We start from the raw sequence: 22,005 nt of genomic DNA on the forward strand, positions 1-22,005 counted from the left end.
ATTTCTCAATTTTGTAGAGGGAAATAGACGAACGTAACGTTTACGTTGACGTTTATTATACGTGATACATTACAGACTCCATCTGGAAAAGTTTACCTTTACCTACACAAGACATTTCTCGAAACTATGGCTGTTGGAATTAAAGTGAATGATGAAAGCTAGCCATCAGTTGGGTTTTCCGATGAATTGGGTGTGTCTGTTGTGGTGGCATCGAATGGGAGCTTGTGGGCGAAAGAGATGCAACTGCAACTGCGGTATCATTTTGTGTTCCGCTGAAGCTGGGATGAACTGTCGACAGATGCTTTTTTAGGGAGTTTTTCTGGCCGAAGCTTTGATGGCACACATCGCAGTTATACATTTTCAAACCTGTTTGAGGGATGGATCGGAGAAAAAAAAAACAAACAAAAGTTTCAAACATTTAACACAAATAGGAGAATGAGAACTTACCGGTGTGAGTACTTTCGTGCTCCATCAGGAATCGTTTTCTAATGAATGATTTATCGCAATATGAGCATTTGTATGGTTTGATTCCTGGAATGATGAGGTTGATTAGTTATTTGCTGTTTAGATGGGCTAAATTCTGTATGTATGTATACGAATTCCAGGTTACAGATGCATGGCAAAGTTGTTTAAGCTGATGTTGGATTCAATCGATTGGAATAAATAGAAACTCGACCACGGCAGTATTTGTTGGAAGGGGATAGATAAAAAGCACCATTATAACCCGGAATGCTCTCGGGTATACACTGCTTACTAAAACCGGATTGGTTAAGTCCAAATTCAATTTCGGTTCATTATTCTGTTTTACACAATTTACGCATTAAAAATCAGTTGAAGAGCATTCAGATGTTTTCTGCCTTTTATTTCATCTCGAATATGTTGCTTTATCTGCAGTCGAAGCTGTGCATCACTTTAGAGGCCTCCAGGACAGATAGGTCGCTTCAAGTTCGGCGCCGTCTTGCCCCTGACCGTCGAGGGGAAATGAGCCGCCGCTTGGAGCGACTTGGCTGCTCCATAGAGGGGGAAGGCCCCTGTATGGGTTCCTATGTCGGCCTTCTCTCTTCCCTCCACCCTCTTGAAGGCCACTGTCTGGGTTCCTCTGTCGGCCTTCTCTCTTCCCTCGCCCCTCTTGACGTATGCTTCCTGTTCTTGTCTTGAGATTCGAACAGCTTTGCGGAGCACCAGCAGGTTCTGTTTCAGATCCTTGGTAGGGCTATTTCCTACCACTGCTGGGGAGTCACTGGTGCTGTCGGATGCAGCCCCCGCCGCTCCACTACCCCCCCCCCCCACTGGGAGGAGACCTCGCCAAACCACCTTTGGCAAATGGGTTCGGCACCTCCGTTTTTTGGTTTTTATTTTTGTTCACTTCACTCATATCACTCATTCCCACGAGTTGCGCGAGAAAGAAAGGTCCGCCACACCAGAGCTCCGCAGTAACGTGGTAAGGGACGCTTACTGTGGGGGTTGCCCAGGTGCCCCACAGGCTCCGTTAACGATCGAGCATCTTTTTCACCTCCTCGACCACTCATCCCTCGGCACGGGTCGCTTCACGTCTTGGACTTGGGGTTATGACCTTTGTTGCTTTACGTGATGACCGCAGCCTAAATCATCACAATCATCCTCCTTTACCAGGTTATTACGAACATGCTACTATTGAGATTCGTCATTCGCTAGCGGAGTTCATCGTAGGGGTAGACCGCCATAGGTGTCCATTGTGTTTGTTATATTTGAAGTGTGGATTTTCGAAATCAGCAATAACATTCATAATTTGAATAGGAATGCCCTCAGCCCGACTTTGCAATAAGTCAATGATGACATCCGCGGAATACCGATTACTCTTCACTATTATTTTCAACGTTGGTTTAGTCGGTATAACATTACTGTACTTCCCAGACATCCTATGTAACAATTGAAGTTTTATAGCATGCTACAAGTGCAGTCTGTTTTATGAGTGGCTATAAAGCTACCATGAAACCTCAATTGCTACTAGGGGTTGACCATTTTCGTGTTCGATTGGAATGACACCGACAGATAAATGATAAACAAAGATGTCGAGATGAAGATTAAAGAAATACAAAGATTCGGCGTTTTCAGATAAAATGTAAACGGGTGCATTAATCGATCTTATTCGATTCCAGGAGCTGATTGCAGCTTATTATGTTTGTCACAAAAAATACTGTAAACTTACCGGTATGGCTCATTTCGTGTCTCATTCGGTTTGTGAAATCCGTGAAAGCTTTTTCGCAGTAGCGACAAGGGAACGGTCTCTCGCCGTTATGAATGCGCATGTGGTATCTTAAATGCAGCTTGGCTTTGAACATCTTCGAGCATACCTAAATTAAATGTGTTAAAATATAAAATATATGTCTAGCAATAACAGTAACAAACGAACTTACTTCACATTTGAATTGTGGCTTTTCGATATGGTTGGACATGTGTGTTTTCAGGCCACCCTTCTGACGGAATGCCATTCCACAAACAGAACACTTGAAAATAAAAGTACCGGTTAACTGTTGAAAATGCGTGTCAAAATTTAATATAAAACTCACCTGATACGGTTTTTCGTTAGTGTGCACGGTCATGTGCGTTTTAAGATTGCCCTTCTGGGTGAATGCTTTGTCGCACAGTTGACACTTGAAGGGTTTCTCGCTTTTATGCGTAAGCTCGTGTTCCGTTAACCGCCCTCCGCTGTTGAACTGTAGTCCACAGAGGGCGCATTGGTATTTGTGCAATCGGTACAGCCGCTGTTGGTGGTTGATCAGTCCATTTTTGTCGTGAAACCGCCTATAGCAAACTTGACATTGGACCGGTTTGTCCTGATTCTCTTCCAATTCTGCTTCCTGTTTGTTGATCTGGTGAGCCTTGTGTGCGTGAGCTATTAGCTCTGTTTCCAGAGGAAACGAGCGCCCGCACGCCTGTGCGCAACAAATCCATCCAAGCTCCCGTTGGATCATCTCCTTGATTGGGGCCACAACAGCTACCGAAGATATCCTCCTTGGATGCTTCTTAGAGTGTGATCGTCGGCGCGTCGCTTCTGAAAATCTATTTTTGCATTTGTTGCACTCCCAGATCGTTTCCAGTTGCCGAACACGTTCCTTGTGATAGTTAACTCGTCGCTTAGATTTGTACTTTCGCATGCATCCATCACAGAGTACCTTATCGGAAGGATTGGTTGTCGCTGAATCCCTCTTTCGAGTGTGAGACTTCTTACGATGCGACTCCAGGCCTTGAGCTGTTTCGAAAATCAACAGACAACCGCAGCATGTATGTTTATTCTTTTCTACCTTGATAACCGAATACAATTCCCGTTCATACTCATTCATGGTGAGATCTTCGTTTCTCTTCGAACGTCGCTTATTAAGTAAAGGTTTATCATCCGTATTCAACGGTTTCGGTTTTGGTTTCCGACCTCGTCTTTTCGCTGTCTTGGGCTCCTGCATTTTGAACTCTTCGTCACTGCCGTTCCATTCGCTGTCACTTTCGTTGTTACTTTTACTACCGTTGCTAGATTCACCGCTATCACTATCATCATCATCATCATCGTCATCAGTGGCATTTTCACTCCCAGAGGAATTTGCCTCACCCGGTTCCGAATCCAGATACTCGGCAAGCAACTCCTCGGTTGGTTCGATCTTTACCTCGGCAAACTGGAACGCATCAGCGTCGCATTTAACCGAATTTATATTCTCATCCAAGGTTACAATTGTATCGACTTCCAGCGAAGGCGTGGTTTCCGGTTCGAACAGTTTACGCAGCTGTCGATCGCAGTCTCGTGCCGTTCTGATAAAAGCTGTCAGTAGCTTCAACGTTTCCATACAGCGGCAGCAGATGTGCGCTGGAAGACCGTCGTTTTCGCGGATCTGTAAAATGAGGGTTAGTTTGTTTTTGTAGTTGAATTGTTCGATTACATTAAGGGGAAACTTAATAGAATTGCTCGCGAGGCTTTGCCGATTTTTTGAAAACATGCAAAACTTGAGCATCGTCTAAGCTAAGTATTTTGACATTAAAAATGTCTTACTCTACTATCTGGGGCTAGGTGTCATTCTAAAATCTAAACTACCTCCCATGTAACGAAACTATGTAAGGTTTGCACGCTTATAACTCCGATATTACTAGATGGATTTTAATCATTCATACACCAACCGATTCAGAAACACTTAACTTAAATATTGGTAATAATTTAATATCTCCCCAATAAAAGTAGACTTTTGGAAATTGGTAAAATTAAAAAGTTCACGAAAAACGGGAAAATTACCATTCGTGAGGCAGATTTCTCAGACACAGCCGTCAAGAGAGGGCAGCTTAGTTGCTCAATGAAACACGAAAAGTCATAAATAGAAGCAACGCATGTCCGTTTAAATCAGTTGTTGCTCTTATCCCATACGAGCAACATCGTCTCCGGGCGATGCAATAAGCGCTATCGATTTTCGGTAACGTTGGCATTTGCACACACTCGCACCCAGCGATGCCAACCTTCCAGTTTAAACTGGATTCTTCCAGTTTTTTTTTACAACATCCAGTCAAACAGACAATCGGAAAAATCTTCCAGTTTTTTGAAATTTTAGCCAGTTTTATCCAGTTTTTTTTTAAAATTCATTTATTTAGTTTTCTTTCTCACAAATTGTAACTCGATTCACAGAATTTTCAAGCAAGCGATGGGATGATGCAGAGTGCCGCAGAATAAGATTTAAATCCACCGTGACCTGAACTCTTTTTATACTACTTGTGAGTAAAACGGTACAAGAATGTACATTTTGATACGATTTCAAATGAATTTTACTCAAACATAAAGGTGACAGTACATTGTGTCAAATATTTACATGAACATTTGTTGTATTCGCAGCTAGTTGCTATAGTATCGTAAGAAAGGATTAAGCGCATTCTCAAGTTTAGTAAAGGGTCTTAAATTTACGATTTTGTGGATTTTGTGTAGATTGAAAATCTTCAAAACAGTAAAATTCGACTGTAACTATTAGAATTACATTCAAAGTCAGATGTTCTAATATTTTTTAAAATTTGGACAACAATATCAAAAACTGACTCAAATTTTCAATAAAAGGTTTGAAACATACGTGTTTACTTAAAATTACGTTCATTGAATCGTTGACTTAAACATAACAAGAGTATAGTAGGTTTTTTCGAGCATCCAGTTTTTTCCAGTTTTTTTTCTAGAAAGGTTCCAGTTTTTTTGAAAAAAATGTTGGCAACGCTGCTCGCACCTAAGTGACTAAAGCATATACGGTTAGTTTATAAATAGAGGTGACGCGTACCCGTTTGAATCAGTTTTTGTTCTTATGTCGAACGATCATGGTTGCAGCGTCTGGGCACTACAATAAGCGGTAGACGCTATGCATTTTCGGCAGCGGTGGCCGTGTGCGGATTTTTCGGGTACCAGCACGGTGTCACAGAATGATTTGCAAAGTGGGTGGGCGGGGTGATTTGGATTTAATTCAATACGGTGTGTGCTGCTTAAGAGTGTTGCGTTTGAAACAAATATATTTATTTTTATGCATGCGTGTGCGTTGTAACTTGTTAATCCATGTTTACGGCGCTTTGTAGCTGCGTAGGGTAAAGAGCCTATTGGTTTTCATGTTTCATATTTCGGTTATATGTTTTTATCAGTAAGGCATCTGAAAACGTGCTTCTGTAGTTATTGCACTGTTCAGCAGCGTAGTATTTTATATAGGAGAGTACACTCAGGTTTTTTTACGCGGATTTTGAAATTTACGCGGTTTTCATTTACACGGCCTGTATCCCCTGCGTGAAAAATCTGAGTGTAATTGCATCGGAAACAATCACATTCCCAGCAGAACTTTTTGTTTTCTAATTTCAAACACTTTTGTTTCGTACTGCACACAACGGAAAATTTTAAAACAGAACTTACCGTCCCAGCAGCAGTTGAAGCGGGTGTTCTTTTTCGATTCAAATTCAAGCCATGTCTTAAGCGTTACTGGACTTAAAATTGTTTTCCCAGTTTATCCAGTCAGAATATCTGTCCTACCCTATGTACTTAAAACACAGTTCTAATTGCGTTTTAAAGTATACAACAAATAGAACGGTTGGGTATACTAATTTAAATTTTAAAATAAATCTGTTTTAAATTATGGAACAAACCGCTGTACTGCAGATATTATTATGCATGATGCAGAATTGGTTTAATAATACAATGTTTACACTACAGAGTTACAACATATTTTAATAATTAGCAACAAGAAAAATGTCACCAAGATAGCATAAAAACCCGTTTTAACTGGTAGTGCGAACGTTGCATAACAATGTAATTTATCAAATAATTTAATTTTTTCCACCACTAATCGATCAAGAAATACTTAAACATAAGATTGTTTACTTAAGTCCATTAGTACATTATTGAAAATTTATATGGAAAATGAAATTTCATATTTCATGGAGAATCTGTATATTTCCGTTGGCGGGCGTGGGCTTCCTCATCACAGCTCTCAAAATGGAACTTTTCTTTTGAATATATTTTCTGGACAGACCAGCCTATTTACATTTCTTATAAAAGAAATGTATAGAATTCGCTCAAACTTTCAAGATTTTTTCCGAGGCCCGGAGGGCCGAGTCTTATATACCAATCGACTCAGCTCGACGATTTGGGACAATGTCTGTGTGTGTGTGTGTGTCTGTGTGTGTGTGTGTATGTAACGGACAAATTCTCATTCGTGTTTCTCAGCAATGGCTGAACCGATCTTATCCAAACCAATTTTAAATGAAAGAACTAAAAAACAGTATGAACGCTATTAATTTGTTTTTGATTCTGATGTTTAGTTTCCAAGATATGAATGTTTGAATGTGTAAAAATGGAGTTTTTTGCAGTTTTTTTGAATTATCTGCCGAAATTGACAATATAGATTAACAATTTATATATTTTTAGACAGCTTTAACGAATACCTTTCGAACAAGCTATAGATTGTTGAAATCGGACTATTATCAATAGAGATATTTAACATTAAATGCGGACGAAAGATTTTTATCATTTCCCATTGCCAGAAATATGACCAAAAACATGTAATCTATTATTAACGCCAAAACGGCTTATTCTAGGTCAATTGTATCTTCGGAGAAATAAAAATGGAGGCAATATGCCCTTTCTTTTGGTATTGTGCTTTTGCTGATTAATCCCCCTATGAGTGAGATATTTTCACAAATTTTCTTGGGAGTGAGTATATCGAAATGATGCCTTCAGCAAATGTGTAGCTCTTACTTTTACGAATAACTTTACTGAATACTTCAAATATCTATTTTGAATACTTTAAAAGTTATGGCTTGTTGTTTGTGGATTACTCTTTGTCGCCTATTTATTGTTCAATATTGTAATAATCCATTGAAATAAGCCAAACATTATTTCAATAAAACGAATTTTGTATTTCATTTTTCTATCTACAACCGCTAGAAATAATCACCGAACACTTCCAAGTTGTCTGGAAGGAACTTGATAACTTATCAGTGCAAAAATGTTCATTTGTACGAACCTTCTGACTGCAATTTTTCTAAGTTATAACCATCGGATCGATCTGAAAAATATCGGAAAATGAAAAGCGAAATAAATAACTACAAGCAACGGCGTAGCCACGAGAAGGTTTTGGGGTTTACCACCATACAACACCCCCCCCCCTCCACCACACCCAACAAAAAAAATTGGATTGAAGTTGAAAATCTATTGATTCTGACTGATTTAATTCAATATTACAATAACAATTATCTGATCCGTAGATTGATAACCTGTTGTTGTAGACATCATGAGGACGTTTGATAAATTGTCGGAATGGGGTCCTGATATGTAACTGATCTATTGGTTTTGATTTCACAGTTGTCCAATTGCATCAATATCAAATTCCTGCCTGAAAACATTCCAATAGAAAATTCCAGAGTTCTGTAATCAATCATAATCCTCAGATTTATTTTCAAATTGAGCTCGTTTTTGTAGAGATGTAATGTAATAAGGGTCTTTATTTAATAGGAAGCGAAGTTAAAATTGATTTAATGAAACATAGAACTGCCCACCAAAAAAAATGCATAACTTTCAATATTTGCTAAAAATGTTTTTGCCTTTCTCATTCACTCTAAAGTTCGTCGAGATCGGAAAATGTCTGTGTGTGTGTATGTGTGTCTATGTGTGTATGTGGAAAAAAATGTGACCTCTGTTTCTCAGAGATGGCTGGACCGATTTGCACAAAGTTAGTCTCAAATGAAAGGTACAACCTTCCCATCGGCTGCAATTCTTCCGGTTCCGGGGTTACGAGTTGAAGAGTGCAATCACGCAGCAAATTCCCATATAAATTGAAATGAAAAAATTTCAAAATCAAATTTGTATTTTTGATGCCAAATGAATTTAAAATGCATGAAACATTGAGATGTTTGACAAAAATTGACTTTTTTAGACTTTGGTACATTTTTGCCTTTCTCATATAGAAAGGTTATGCAATCACTCTAAAAATCTTCAATTATACCGGCCCGAGGGGGGGTATGCAGTGAGGGGTTGCTACTTTAAAATTAAAACTAGTTTCAAATTTCTTAACAAGTTGAAAATTTTCGGCAAGACCTGGACCTCCCGGATCTTTCTCCATGATCCGCCGCTGGTTTCAAGCGATGTTTCAATATCACATAGTATCTCAAGATCGTGGCTGTCGATCGATTGTATGTATGTGCAAATCGTACTGAACATGTAATATTCATTTCCACCATTGTATTGAACATAACCAGCCATGGAATCGTAGTCTAGACAAATGAGAAAAGCACACTGGCACCGCTAGGTGGATTAACACAGGTTTTTATTTTGGGAATGCGTCGAGTTGAGACGAAAACGTAATATGATTAATAACGAGGATAACACTTTCCGAATGTAGAGAGAAATTTATGAAAAATGACGATTGCCATTCGATTCTAGCATGTTCTGATCGATTTTGATGAGCTTTTGATTTTTGTTGTATGACCAATTATATGTATAGGTCAAATGTTTAAAAACAGTAATTTAAGGTCAAGATAGCATCATTTTGAAACCGCCAATTTCGGAGGTTTAGTATCTTCAATGAGTTTTATAAACTTAAAACAGCGCATCATTTGATAAAATAATTTTGACGGTATATCGTCCAAGAAGTATTTATGGTGAATTTTCTCAGGTTAACATTCATGACTACAATAAAGACTCAACAAATTCGCTAAAGACACGAACTCTGTTACTATTTTCTGAAAAATAATTCTGCTTAATTTCAAAACTTCAAAATTTATGGTTTCGGAATTATGCCGTTTGGACAGTAAGATCGATTTTCACCAAACCCCCACCAAACCGAATTTCTGGCTACGCCGCTGACTTCAAGTAAGTAGAAACAAAGTCGTTCTACACTCGAAAGAAACTTCTTCGAATGCTGAATATCTATTATAATACATTGACACCCCAATTTTATCAGCCAAATATGAATTGCCAAATATGATTTTTTTATTGCATCGAACTACAACAATTTTTAGGTAGCTGTCAAGGGGTTATTTTATAGACTTCTTCCAAAATTTGGCGAACCTATTCCAATTCGTATACCAATTAATTAGTATACTTAAGGGTTTTTTTGTTGCAGATAGAAAAATACTGAAGTTTTCAGCTTTTTTCCTACACAATATTACGAAAGCTTATTAAACAATTTTTCCTAATATGTTTGTGAAAATTATAAACTATTTGAAATATTTTAATAGTTTAATTTTTTATTTAACCGTGATTTTTTAATAAATAGTGACCATCGCTTAACAACGTAGTCTATTTTTCATGGCTTGCGGTGAGCACGATCTCTCGAATTGCTGAACTGAAAATTATGGAATAGAAATTAATTTTTAGTGTTCTTTACAGATTTAACTCGCCGCGCAGATAGCTCTGAATTAGACCCGCTGGTGCCCTAAGACGATTTTGCTAGATTTTCAGAGCACTGTGCACCCAGTGCATTAACGCAAGTGACGGAAGGTTATCGAAAAGTTTAATTTCAGTAATGATGATGATTTTCCCAAACGGTTCGTTTTCGAGGGGTTTTTATTTGTTCTTTGGCATTAGGATTAGCGATAATAATTCAAATCAAGGATACTACTGGCAAGTCACCTTTAGAAAAAGTCGATGTCGAAGTAAAATTTGGAACTATGCACGCATGCACTTCAGAGATAGCGTGATATCAGGAGCTGCGATTTCATTTCAACGCTTTTTTGTGAAAAGGGCGATACTCCCAAATGTAAACATAAGGCTTTTTTCATACATGTGAATGATTAATAAATAACCTTTTTAGGAAAATTCAGTTTTCCCACCACAATTTAGATATTTTATTAACAGAGCATTAACAATAATTCGTTGGAATGTCTATTTTATGGGCCATTTTTTCGCTTTCCCATTGATTTGGTTTGAGATTTCTAGCACTGATGTTGTCCTATGCTGATTTGAGCGATTCTCTGAGTCCTGCCACTATCCCATGTAGTATGTGTTATCAAAAACATCGCGAAGCATCTAAATGTTCTCAAACGATATAATATCCGAAGAGAGTGATAAGAGTTATAAGAAATGTCCCATCACACTGTTAGGTGGATTAAAAGCGTTTTTTACTAGATGGATCAGCCAAATAATGCCAATCACCTAGTGAGATACTTTATTAATTGTAATAATAGATTACCGTTAAATGACCTTCAATAAATTATGTTTTAATGGGGAGGGTTTACAGCAAATTGTTACATATAGAAATAGGCGAGTGAGCAAGAACGTGAGTCGATATGTGTGATAGATAAAATTCATTTGCACGCTCTTGAAAAAAGCTACATTTTTAATGTCACTGTGGTCGTGTCCTGTAAACAACCCTTTAATTTTTTTTTAAGAATTAAGAAATTTGGTATTTTGTTGGAATGGTGTTTCGTCAAAGATTTGATTTTCTAATTTCTTTTATATTTCATATTAATGTACTAATCGTTATTTACATACATTTGTTGAGAATTTTATAGGGAACATCCCTACTGCTTACACCACATAGATAAGAGGGACCATTTCGGAGATATATTCATTTTGCCGTACATCAAATCATATTTAGAAAAATTATACTTGCGCCGCAGCGGATTAAAATTTTTACACTGTTGTCGTTATTTTACCCATGCTTGGTATGTGTGCAAACGAAATGAAAACATGTTTCGTAACGTTCTATTTTCTCTCCTTCCCCCCATATGACACATTTTGCCGTACCCCTCCTCCCCTAAAAGCGTTACGTAATTTAGGAATGGTCCCGTATATTTTTGGCACATTTTTGTACTCACGGATATCATGCGTGCGAAGTACATAAAATATAAGTTTGGATTTTTATCAGCGTACAAGTACAGATTTTTCGAAATTTGTCGCTACAAATTCTGCACGGTAAAAATTACAGATATTTGTGGAAAAGTACAGATTTTTGGATCTGAAATCATTTTTGTTGCACATTTCAAATTATAAGAAATATTGAGAAAGTGTGCATTGCAACACAGAACAGACGTCCATATGGAGTGTGTTTTTTTTCGCGAGTTGCTGAAGTTGTTTCACAGACACTCAAATCGAACAGAAATGTAGTCGTGGGCAATAGAGCAAACCACCTTCTTAAAGCTGTCAACTCCATACCTTACCGTGACAATCGAAATCGCCTCGATGTCGGGAGGAGATCCGCCATATCACAAAGTTGTCGCTGCCTAACTAACCCTCTATTAAGTTGAATCTCTGGTTGAAATATTAGGCCACCGGTACCCGCTGGAAGTTTTTTGTTTGAATCTAAAATTCTAAAATTAGGGGTTGTTTGTTTCTATTTTCTGTCAGTCTTTCCTCAACAAGAGGAGCTTTGGGCGGCCTCTCAAGCACCTCTTGTCGTGGTGAGTACCATTGCTCTCTTTCATATTTCTGCGCAAACGAGTTCTATGAGCGGGATCTTTCTGTGCACTTACCACATCGGGCCTTCTTCCTATTATGTTAATTCTATTTAGTGTAAAACATGTCACATCCTGTGCGATTGTTACTAGAAATCTTCACTCATTGGAATACCCAACAAACTCCTTCGCCCCACGCATGATCAACTCGAATCGGTGACCACACCGTCGATCTCAACTATATGGACGGTCATGTAGACGCGGTAGTCCTTCATAGAAATCCTGAGGTGGCTTTCGGGCGAATGTCATTCGGGTAAATGTGATAGAATCGTATCAGCAGATGTAGAAGACTGTTTGATGGAGTTGGTTGTAGTAGATTAATTTTCTGCAGTTGTGTTGGCGCATGTCTTACCGTAGTGTGTCATCTGGTAACAGAACTGACCCAGGGTATGCGCATAGGGTTCTTTGTGTGTAGTTAAGACCTTGAGATGGTCTACCTACGAAAGTGAAGTAAGATGGTATAGGTTAGATCAACCGCATTCGCACCATCCGAACACCGTTAAGAATGCAAGGGAAACAGTTTCTCTAAAGTATCGTAAAAAACGGATTCTTCATACTTCGACATAATTATTTCAATATAATCCATGCTAGTACGAGGTACCAAATCATGTTAGCAAATTTCCGTTAGATCAAGGTCACGGGAATCATGGTCTTCACGTTTTCATATTTAACATCGTGTTCGTAGGATGTAGCTGTATGTGGGAAACTTGTATAAGAACAAGAAAAAAATGCCCGCGAGATAATAAATTACTTACTATTCTATCATATACGCCAGTTCTGTATCCATTTCCTGCCCCAGAGTCACAAACACTCCGACGAACACATACACAGACATCAGGAAAGTCCTTTGTAGTGCCAAGTTATGAGGTACATCCTTTACAGTGTCAAGTTATGATTTTTCTGAAAATTTTATTTTAATTTTGCTCTCGTTTCGTAAATTTTGACTAATTTGGATAAAACCGGTAAAAAAGATCTGAATTTTAGTACAGTTCCAGTATTCCTATTAGCGTTCGAATCCGTTGACCCGTAATAAAGTCATGGGTACGTTTCGACTACGGCTCATCAAAAACCGACACTAACTTATTGCAGAGTTTAGCTCCGGCTTGACGCTAAATACTAAAACGGAAACACTATTTATGTTTCCAATCAAACAACTGGTTGCCCGTGATGTCCCGATAGACCAGAACTTCTGTTAAGCTGATAACACACAGCGAAGCCGAAACGTGTTTTGGCTTAGCAGATCAATGCGAAAGCGCTATACTATATTCCTCCCTAAGGAGGAAAAATTGGGAAAACACCGGCCTATCGTTCGACGTCGGCGTATGTTAAAAATTACCGGTGCGGGCGCGGTGGCGCACATGCCCAACCGGAGGCCGCTATTTTGGTTTTCAAAATGGTACCAATGGTCCGTTTCTGTCTTCTACTCCCCTTTCAAATGACACACATATTGACATCGAACAATCGTCAATTTCCGTCTTTCCCTGACACACCCGCTATCCTGATCATCTAAATTTCATTAAAAATCAATATCGATCTTCTACTCACTACTCGATTGCAAATGACATCCATATTGATGATGGTTTTCTCTGTTTTTTTTGTAACCAGAAGTTGCCATCTTGGTTTTCAAAATGGCTTCATTAATCGGTTGCTGTTTTTTGCTGTTCACCCCTTTCAAATGATGCCTATATTTGTGATGGATTTCACTGCTTTTCAGTTTTGTAGTTACTAGATGTCGCCATATTGGTTTAAAAATGACGCCAATCACAAATTTCCCTCTTCAGTTGACAATCCGCTTTACCATGACGCTATTATTGATGATGGTTTTCACTGTTTTGTGGTTACAGGAAGCCATCACATTGTTTTTCAAAAAGACGTCAAAAATCAATTGCTGTTTTTAACTGAAAACCCCCTTTTAAGTGACCCAAATTGGTGATGGTTTTCATTGTTTTATGGTAAACCAACGTCTTGGTTTTCAAAATGACGCCAATCATCATTTTTCGGCTTTCGCTGACCAACCTCCTTTCTAACGACATCCAAATTGATGATGCTTTACACTGTTTTGTGGTTACCGGAAACCGCCATATGGTTTTCAAAATTGCATCAAATGTCCTTATTTGATTGCATCCGGCACTGGTGCCGGAGTGGTCTTACCGAGGTTGAAGGAGCTGTAAGAGCATACGATTTGAAGAGCTTCGCATTTCTTATAAAATTATGAATCCAAAAAGCTGGAATGATGGAAAAATATATACGTTTTCTAAGGTTTGTCCGCAACAGTGTTCCAGTGGTCAAGATTGGTCCAATTCATTTTCATTGTGGTAACCGTAAAGTTTTGGTTGATCGTTAGTTTGGGCTGGTAGAAAGTATGAAAAAACATAATAAAGGCCCATAAGCCCACTCTGTCTCCTCGATGAACCACTATCGAGGCGTAATAAATAACCATATTAAGGCAATTGTTTGTCCGAATTTCTTTAATACTGCCCGAATAGAAATGTACAGTAACAAAACCACGATTTTTACTGTGACAGTACAGTAATTTTACAATAATTTACAGTAAGTTTTAGTGTTATGCTACAATACAAAAACAATTATTTTAACCGTTTTAACAGTAAATTTCCATGTAAAATAGACTTTTACAGTGAAAAGGGGGGGGGGGGGTGGTTATGTATCTTAACACTAAAAAAATCAATTTTTCGTCATACATTTTTCTCTAGAAAACAGTAAAATTTATTGTGAATGCACTGTACCAGTTTTTTGCTGAACAGTGAAAATTATTGTTACATAAAATTTTATTGTAAATCTACTGTGAAAACTTGGCATCGAACAATGTTGAAACAGTAATAACTATAAGGGCATGTTCAGGAGTGTTTCAGTTCTAGATTCATAATTTTGACAGTTCTATAAAATAAAACTTAAAATTTTAAAACTGGAGCTTGCTGTCCCCAGCAGCAGTTTTAGCGGGTGTTCTATTTAATTTAAAATTCATGTCTCGCCATGCCTTCAACGTTACTGCATTCAAATTTATTTTTCCCCACACTGAAATGAAAATATCTTTTGTATTTATTAGATTTGTCAAATGAATCAGACCACAATTCTTTGTGTAGAATTTATATGAATACATATGAATGTTACACAAAGTTCATGTTAAACCTCAGTGATATCCAATAAATTTGAATCCAGCGCGGTCAATATGAATATGATTAGAAAAGCATATTCAAGTTATATGAATAGCTAATGAGCTCAACCATCTCGTGGGTGTAAGTAGTGGGTTGTAAAACGAAGCCTGACAAGAAAAACGAAATGGCGGACCGAAAGCTTGTTTTTGTTTGGTAAGGGTTTTTTAACAAAATTAAACTGGTAAAGATACGTTCTAATGGATTTTTTTTTTTATTTCCACCAGGTAATGGTTTCGAATTACACAAGATGATATTCTCTTCAACAACTAACCACAGAAAACAGACATCAATTTCAAGCTTTTAATTTGTGTAAAAAATAAAGATACATATTCAAAGGTAATTGAACTATCCCCACCAAATGCGAAACTGTCGCAATTTCGTTAAGTAGGTGAGTGTTACTGAATTTAAAGGCTGGTCATATAGAAATTAAAAACGGCCAACATAGTTATGCACCGAGTTAGGATAGGCTGGTATGGCGTAGGGTTGGGAAAACCGTGACTTATTTAAAAACCGACAACCAAAAATAGAAAAAGGAAAACAAGTAGAATTTAAAACGCAGTCACAAACAATTGTTTCGAAAACTGACCTGAAGCAAAGATAAAATTGTCATTTCTTTGCCTGAAGTTGCCATTTTCTTCTCATACAAATGCTTCAATATATTATGAAAATTGTGTTCAACAGAAATTTGCGCCAAGTTCCAGCGCATCACAATCGTTTTAGATTTGCTAAAGGTCAAATTTATCCCGGTTTAATTTGTTAATGGTATTCAAATCCATTGGAGCAGTCATACTCAATATATATGAAACCTATCGTGTATTTGCTTTCTTTTCCAACTGAGCATGAGCATGACGATCGTAAAATTCGTAGAAGTAGCCTTCGTGATTGACCAGAACAAGCGAATGAACGAGAATCAACGGATGGAACCTGGGAGTAGCTATCCATCCTCTATGTGCAGGTTTCGAAAGTTCTATCTATATTCTGGTAAGGAAATTAATGTTATTATAACAAACGTGGTTATGGAGATTCTGTATATCTCTGCATCTCTACGTTTACTACGGGAAGGAGCTAGTGAGGTGGGGTAAATAGTTACAAATCTGAATCCACCTTGATAATCGATACGATCTATGTAACTCGGAGAAGAATTAGCGCGTGTTTTTTACTCTGGGCAGCTGGCTGCCAAGAATTTCAAATCAATTCTGAAATTCTGAGATAGTTAAAAATGCAACTTCAATCACGGATAACCGATGACCGGGAGTATAACTTAAATATGAAGTAAAAGAAACTGATTTACTAATTTAATATGGCAATGTGCTAAAATAGAAAATGCCATAAATGGAGAAATGATTCTAGTTTTTGTTGCCTCTTATAAAAACGTTTTTTTGCTTCCTTTTACAATTTCTTTTAAACTTAACCCGTTGCAGTAACGCTACTAGATTGACATTTTATAAACAATATTTAATGTGACGACTTTGCGTAATTAAGACTGTTGAATTTATTTGTCTTTATTAACAGTTTTATTATAGTTTTGAGCCGTATATAGATTAAAAAAAAATTGAACACAAGTATATTCAGCTACAACGCGTTGATCACGTAAAGGACACATCGAAATGCGTAACATTAGCTACGCTTCCAATAGTCCGATTATAGTGATGGTTCGTCGCTTCAACGAGTTTGTCGGGCACTTCGACTTCGATACCAATTCATCACAATTCCGTCACCGTTTGCTGTTAAATTAATTATTTTTAGTTTAGTTAATTAAGACTTATTGTCAGTTGAACACAAATTTTTAAATACAAATGTAATTTCCTTCTGCTGAAAAGGTAACACGCTGCACATTGATCCCAAAGAGCAAAAAAGGGGTTTTTTGGATTGCGTCAAAACTGTTAACTTTACCAATGTCTTTGAGAAAGTTTCTTGGAGTAGAACTCCCCTTCTTTTTGTTTTATCGGGTTTATGATTAATCCCCCTAATAGTGAGTTACGAAATTTATTTTATTCAATAATTCAGATAGACAAATACTTCAGCAAAGTTGTAGAGAAACTAGTTGCAAACATTTTACCTGAAGACTGTAACTCTCTATTTTTTCATGACAAAACATGCAAATGGTTCAACATTTGTTCAGAAGCACGTCCTAGTTCTAATGATAATTTTAAAGACATTTAATTTCCAACGACATTTTGATCATGACTATCGGTGGAGAAATAACGGAGTAATTCGACTTTGCCTAAATTAGGAATTGCTCCCACGACTCTTAAGGGGTTTATGTGGCACTGCTACTATGATCAGCATCGCACCACAGCGGTTATTTCGAAAGAGAATTTTCCACCTTAAGGGCTCATGCACGACAATTTCCAATTTGGAAACAATTGAATACCTTTGCCATTTCCCAATCGATTTTAATGATCAAAATGTCGTTGGACACGGAATTAAATGTTCTTTCGAAGTATCATTAGAACTAGACCGTGGCTCTGGGAAAATGTTGAACCATTTGCATGTTTTTCAAGAAAAAAAAACTCAAAAATTTGGCAATTTTAATATTGTTGTTCAAAAATGGCGCATTATTTCTTACAAAACAGCATCACATGGCTACCTTTGGAAAGGTATACTTTTCTTCTAACTAGAAATGTTGATAAATCGCAAATCGGCTGAAAACTGACAGCGCAATTAATTTATTGCAGAAAGTCCCAAAAAATGGTTTAATTTTGCTATAATTCAAGATTTTCTATACCCCATCTTTACAACAATTTTTTAAAATGCATTTGAAGTGCTTTACAACCTGTACTAGGTCTCTTGAAAAGTTCAAAATTGCTGTAGCACCGTGTAATAAATTGAAGATTTTCCTTCCTAATTGAGAAATGTTGCCACATCTACTATAATGTATTGTAATGTACTGAGAACGAGAGCTTGAAAAAATTGACACCCCTGCGTGAACTTAAAAGAAAACAAAATTCAATTGATGCCCGCCACGATGAATTAAATGTATGGTTTGTTACCCTTGTAATTCATTCTCCCGACACAGCGCATTCAGGTTCGGGCATGTTCGGTTTTAGAAACAAACTGAATTTTGTTTTTATGCCAGCTCTGAGAGGGATTATTGAGCAAAAGTGCACCAGATATAGATTCCACAGTTCACTTATGCTAGAAAATGATAAAAGGGTACTACTGGCGATAATCCTAATTTAGTGTTCTGTATCTACTTTTTGAATTTTGAAGACGAGTAGTCTGCAAAAGCTTTAAAGCCTCAAAAAAATTGAAAAAAATTCCTTCAATCAAAAGTTCCATTTCACCACTGCACAGTGCACTATAATAAAAAATTTCTTTCGAACATTAACAAGTCTCAATTTTACATTTGGATTACTACTTGTAATGAACTTAAGCAGTTCATCTGTCTTTTTACCAGTGTTAAGCAAATTCGCCAACTCTCTTCGACTAATATCCATATTTACTAGTTTTATTTAAAACGAATAAAATCAGAAACCTTTTTTTGACAGTCATTTCACTTACGCAAAGCTTGCTGCGATGAGAGAATGACATTTGAAAGTAGCTTTTTTCATAATACAACGATATGTGTGTAAATGCGTTAATGCGTTGAACCTGCAAAACTACAAACTTTAAATCTAAATTGCAAATTTTAAAAAAATAACTGCTCAAATATACTAAAAAGTATGGTCTTTCATGTGGTTGAAACAGTATTCAATTTTAGGTGCCCAGCGATATTGAGCCTTGAAATAGGCTATTTTTTAACGAAAAGTGTCCATAACTTTTTTTTAAAAAAAGTTAGCCTTTCGGTGTCTTGGAGAAAAATACTCGGCTTGAAGTTTTCAATAAGCTGTTCAAAGGTTGTGTTAACAAAAAATAAAAGATACGAAAGTTATACTAAAAAACGTTTTTTTCAGGAACACCCTTATCTTTTTTTTTAATTTCTTGTATAACAAAAACTAAAATAGATAGAGCTTTAATTTTCAACAAATTTATTCAAAATAAGTTTCTTTACAACTTTGTGGAAGACTGTGGAGCTCTATCTTTCATCAGTAAAAAGTTTATTTTCGTATTTTAGATAAATTAGAACCACCCTAATAAATATTCCAACAAAAAGAAGCATCTTCTGATGTACACAAATTCATCCTAAGACATGATACGTCTAAATTATACAGGTTTGTCAGAAAGTAAAAATTCCTCCTAAATTAGCGATCTGGACCACTGTGCACTGGTATCAATGGTATACAAATATGTTCTGAATTAAAAACTATTAAATGTTTAATCTTTTATTTAGATTATAGTTGTTTCACTACAGTCTAAGAATGACTGCATTATTTTAATTAAGAATAATAAGACGATCGGTATACTATGAATACCATAATTTCGAAGCACATCCGAAAACAATCAGTCCAGCTTCATATAAGTATTACGTAGAAAAAGCTCTCTATCTAAATAACTAACATTTCTTATAGATTTAATAAACCATCATATGCTTTAATCCGTTAAATATTTCTTATACATTTATCAAAGTGTCCTATACATTTCATTGGACCACCCAATGTTAATATGATAATTATCAGATAGTTATATGGTGCGCTGATAGATTTGGGTCTGACACTGGAATTTAAATGTTATATGGAAACCTGATAGAATTGAATTTGTGAGGAATGCTACATTCAACATGATATCCATATAAGTTTGATATACTTTTGAAAGTCTAATGTAGCAATCATTGGAAATTCCAATAGTGCTGAGTTATATGAATATCATATAATATGGATGTAGCGATTCCGCTCAGTGCAGTCTATCGGGTCTAAGTGTCTGTGTTGAAAACTCTGCAAGTATTAAAAACACAGTTCTAAACGTGCTTTAAAATCAACAACAAATAGAACGGCGTCGTATAACAGTTTTAAATTTTAAAACAAAACTGCTCGAAATTATAAAACAAAACGCTCTGCTGGGGATGTGACTGTTTTAGTTCCAGTTCTACTTTGAAACTCCTATACAAAATAAAACGCTCCTGAACATGTCCTAATATTTATTGTTTTATGATTGTTTGTAGGGTAAATGCTATTGTAAAATTCTATCCGGGTGATGCACGAAAGATGCTTGATGATGTTTACAACACCGTTAAACCCATCCACCTAGGGGAGGGCTTTATGCGCCTGTATAAATGGCAAAAAAATGTACAGTCGTGATTCGCTGGTTGGGCCACACCACTGTCCAACTAACGAATTTGATTCGTTAGTTGGACCGACTGACAGAAGTCAAAAACTCTCCAAAGGAGACGTTAGTAGTGTAGTTGCATCTATTCACATCTCTAATAATTGTCAGATCGATTGTCAAAGTAAATTTGACATAACATTTTGACATTTAGATGCTTTTTAGTTGGATTCAGTAGATTTAATATACAGTCGTAATTCGCTGGTTGGACATTTTTTAACTGGACCGCATTTTAGTTGGACCTCCGCTAGTTGGACCATTGTCCAACTAAAAAGCATCTGAATGTCAAAATCTTACGTCAAATTTACTTTGACAATCAATCTGACAATTATTAGAGATGTGAATAGATGCAATTACACTACTAACGTCTCCTTTGGAGTTTTTGACATCTGTCAGTCGGTCCAACTAACGAATCAAATTCGTTAGTTGGACAGAGGTGTGGCCCAACCAGCGAATCACGACTGTAGTTTATTTTATAAACCACTACTAAGTGATCTTTGTTTATCGTATGGAATTTATTTAACCAATTCTCGACAAACATATGATTACGGCTTAAAAGCCAACTGCCATAATTCACTTTGAGTGGAAATTCTGGACAAACCGTTACTCACCAATCACAGATGTTGGTAGTAAACAAAAGAGAAAAGTTTTCTCTTTCATAAACTGCATTGAGCTGTGTTAGGTTTGTAGCGGTTTTTCCGGAGTTTCCTTTCAAACAGAATTTTGACAGTTGGCTTTTACGCCGTAATCATATGTTTGTCAAGAATTCGTTTGTTATCAGCACACGTTTTCCTCCACACCTTTTACATCAAGCTCAGTTTTCGCCTTTAAAACTGGAAATGTCGAACTCGCTTGTCCATTTAAAAAATAACTTTTTATTGTGCGTCTTGTGTCGGTTGTGGTTTACCCCCTTTGTTTTTCAGATCTTTCCTTTCTCTGACACTTATCAAAAACTCATTATAATCAGATCAAAAAACATGAAAAAAACTTTGTTTTAATTGCGTATAATTTACGTTGATAGTTATTTACTAATTGTGCTGGCTTATTCACAAATAGCAAATAACTATAGTATTATACTAGAAAATTAATAGACTGAATTTCTTACCTGTAGGGAAGTACACTCCATTATGATGTTTGCTATGAATGCATCATCCAGCTTGGAGTAAACTGGAACCAGCTGCGTAGGATCGTCAGCCATACAGGTGCGACACAAATCCATCGTTTCCCGGTGCCGTTTTTGTTCGTGTTTTCAGCCGGAAAGTGTTAATTTGATCAAAAGTTCAACTTATTGCTATCACTGAAATATTTTTCACTGTGGTTTACGAGGCAGATGTAAATACACCACAATTTTCATGAATGAAATGGAGAGCAGGGCGACCAGATTGTATCGCTTGATATCGTTATGATTTTGCTTCAGTATTTTAGGTTGTCAGCCGTATATGGATCCTGTTTTAAAAAAAATCTAAAATAAAGATTACAAAATACAGAGGAAACGAATCGAACATATTTAAAATGGCGTATAAATATCGGCGGGTTTTGTTGGTAGGAATAGGAAAAGATTGGTAGTTTTGTTTTGTCTTTGTTGTTGGTAAATCGGCAGGTAAACTAAAAATACCGTAACACCTAGAACGGGATTTGTGGAAAGATGTTTTCTGTTCATTTTATCTTTCGTATTACATAGATTCGCATTCTGTCTCATATATTTTAA

General features: G+C 36.8%; 1 protein-coding gene across 1 annotated transcript; it reads right to left on the reverse strand.

The window, feature by feature from the left end:
• Window positions 1–34: 34 nt before the first annotated feature.
• On the reverse strand, window positions 35–21,658 carry LOC131691297 (zinc finger protein 624-like). Its single transcript, XM_058977583.1, has 6 exons — window positions 21,403–21,658; window positions 2,550–3,860; window positions 2,397–2,486; window positions 2,189–2,333; window positions 448–531; window positions 35–366 (listed from the first exon to the last, which is right to left on the reverse strand). Exons 1-6 carry the CDS (start codon window positions 21,514–21,516, stop codon window positions 140–142), a joined length of 1,971 nt encoding a protein of 656 aa, XP_058833566.1. The 5' UTR covers window positions 21,517–21,658; the 3' UTR covers window positions 35–139.
• Window positions 21,659–22,005: the final 347 nt, after the last annotated feature.

This window comes from Topomyia yanbarensis, chromosome 3 (genome assembly GCF_030247195.1).
Source record: "Topomyia yanbarensis strain Yona2022 chromosome 3, ASM3024719v1, whole genome shotgun sequence".
NCBI lineage: Eukaryota > Metazoa > Arthropoda > Insecta > Diptera > Culicidae > Topomyia > Topomyia yanbarensis.

Bases quoted from the DNA above. Each gene is read 5' to 3' on its own strand.
- LOC131691297 (XM_058977583.1), bottom strand. From the start codon at position 21,516: ATGGATTTGTGTCGCACCTGTATGGCTGACGATCCTACGCAGCTGGTT. The intron at 3,861-21,402 runs GTAAGAAATTCA...CTCATTTTACAG, and splicing joins TGGAGTGTACTTCCCTACAG to ATCCGCGAAAACGACGGTCT. The intron at 532-2,188 runs GTAAGTTTACAG...TCATCATTCCAG, and splicing joins ACACGAAATGAGCCATACCG to GAATCAAACCATACAAATGC.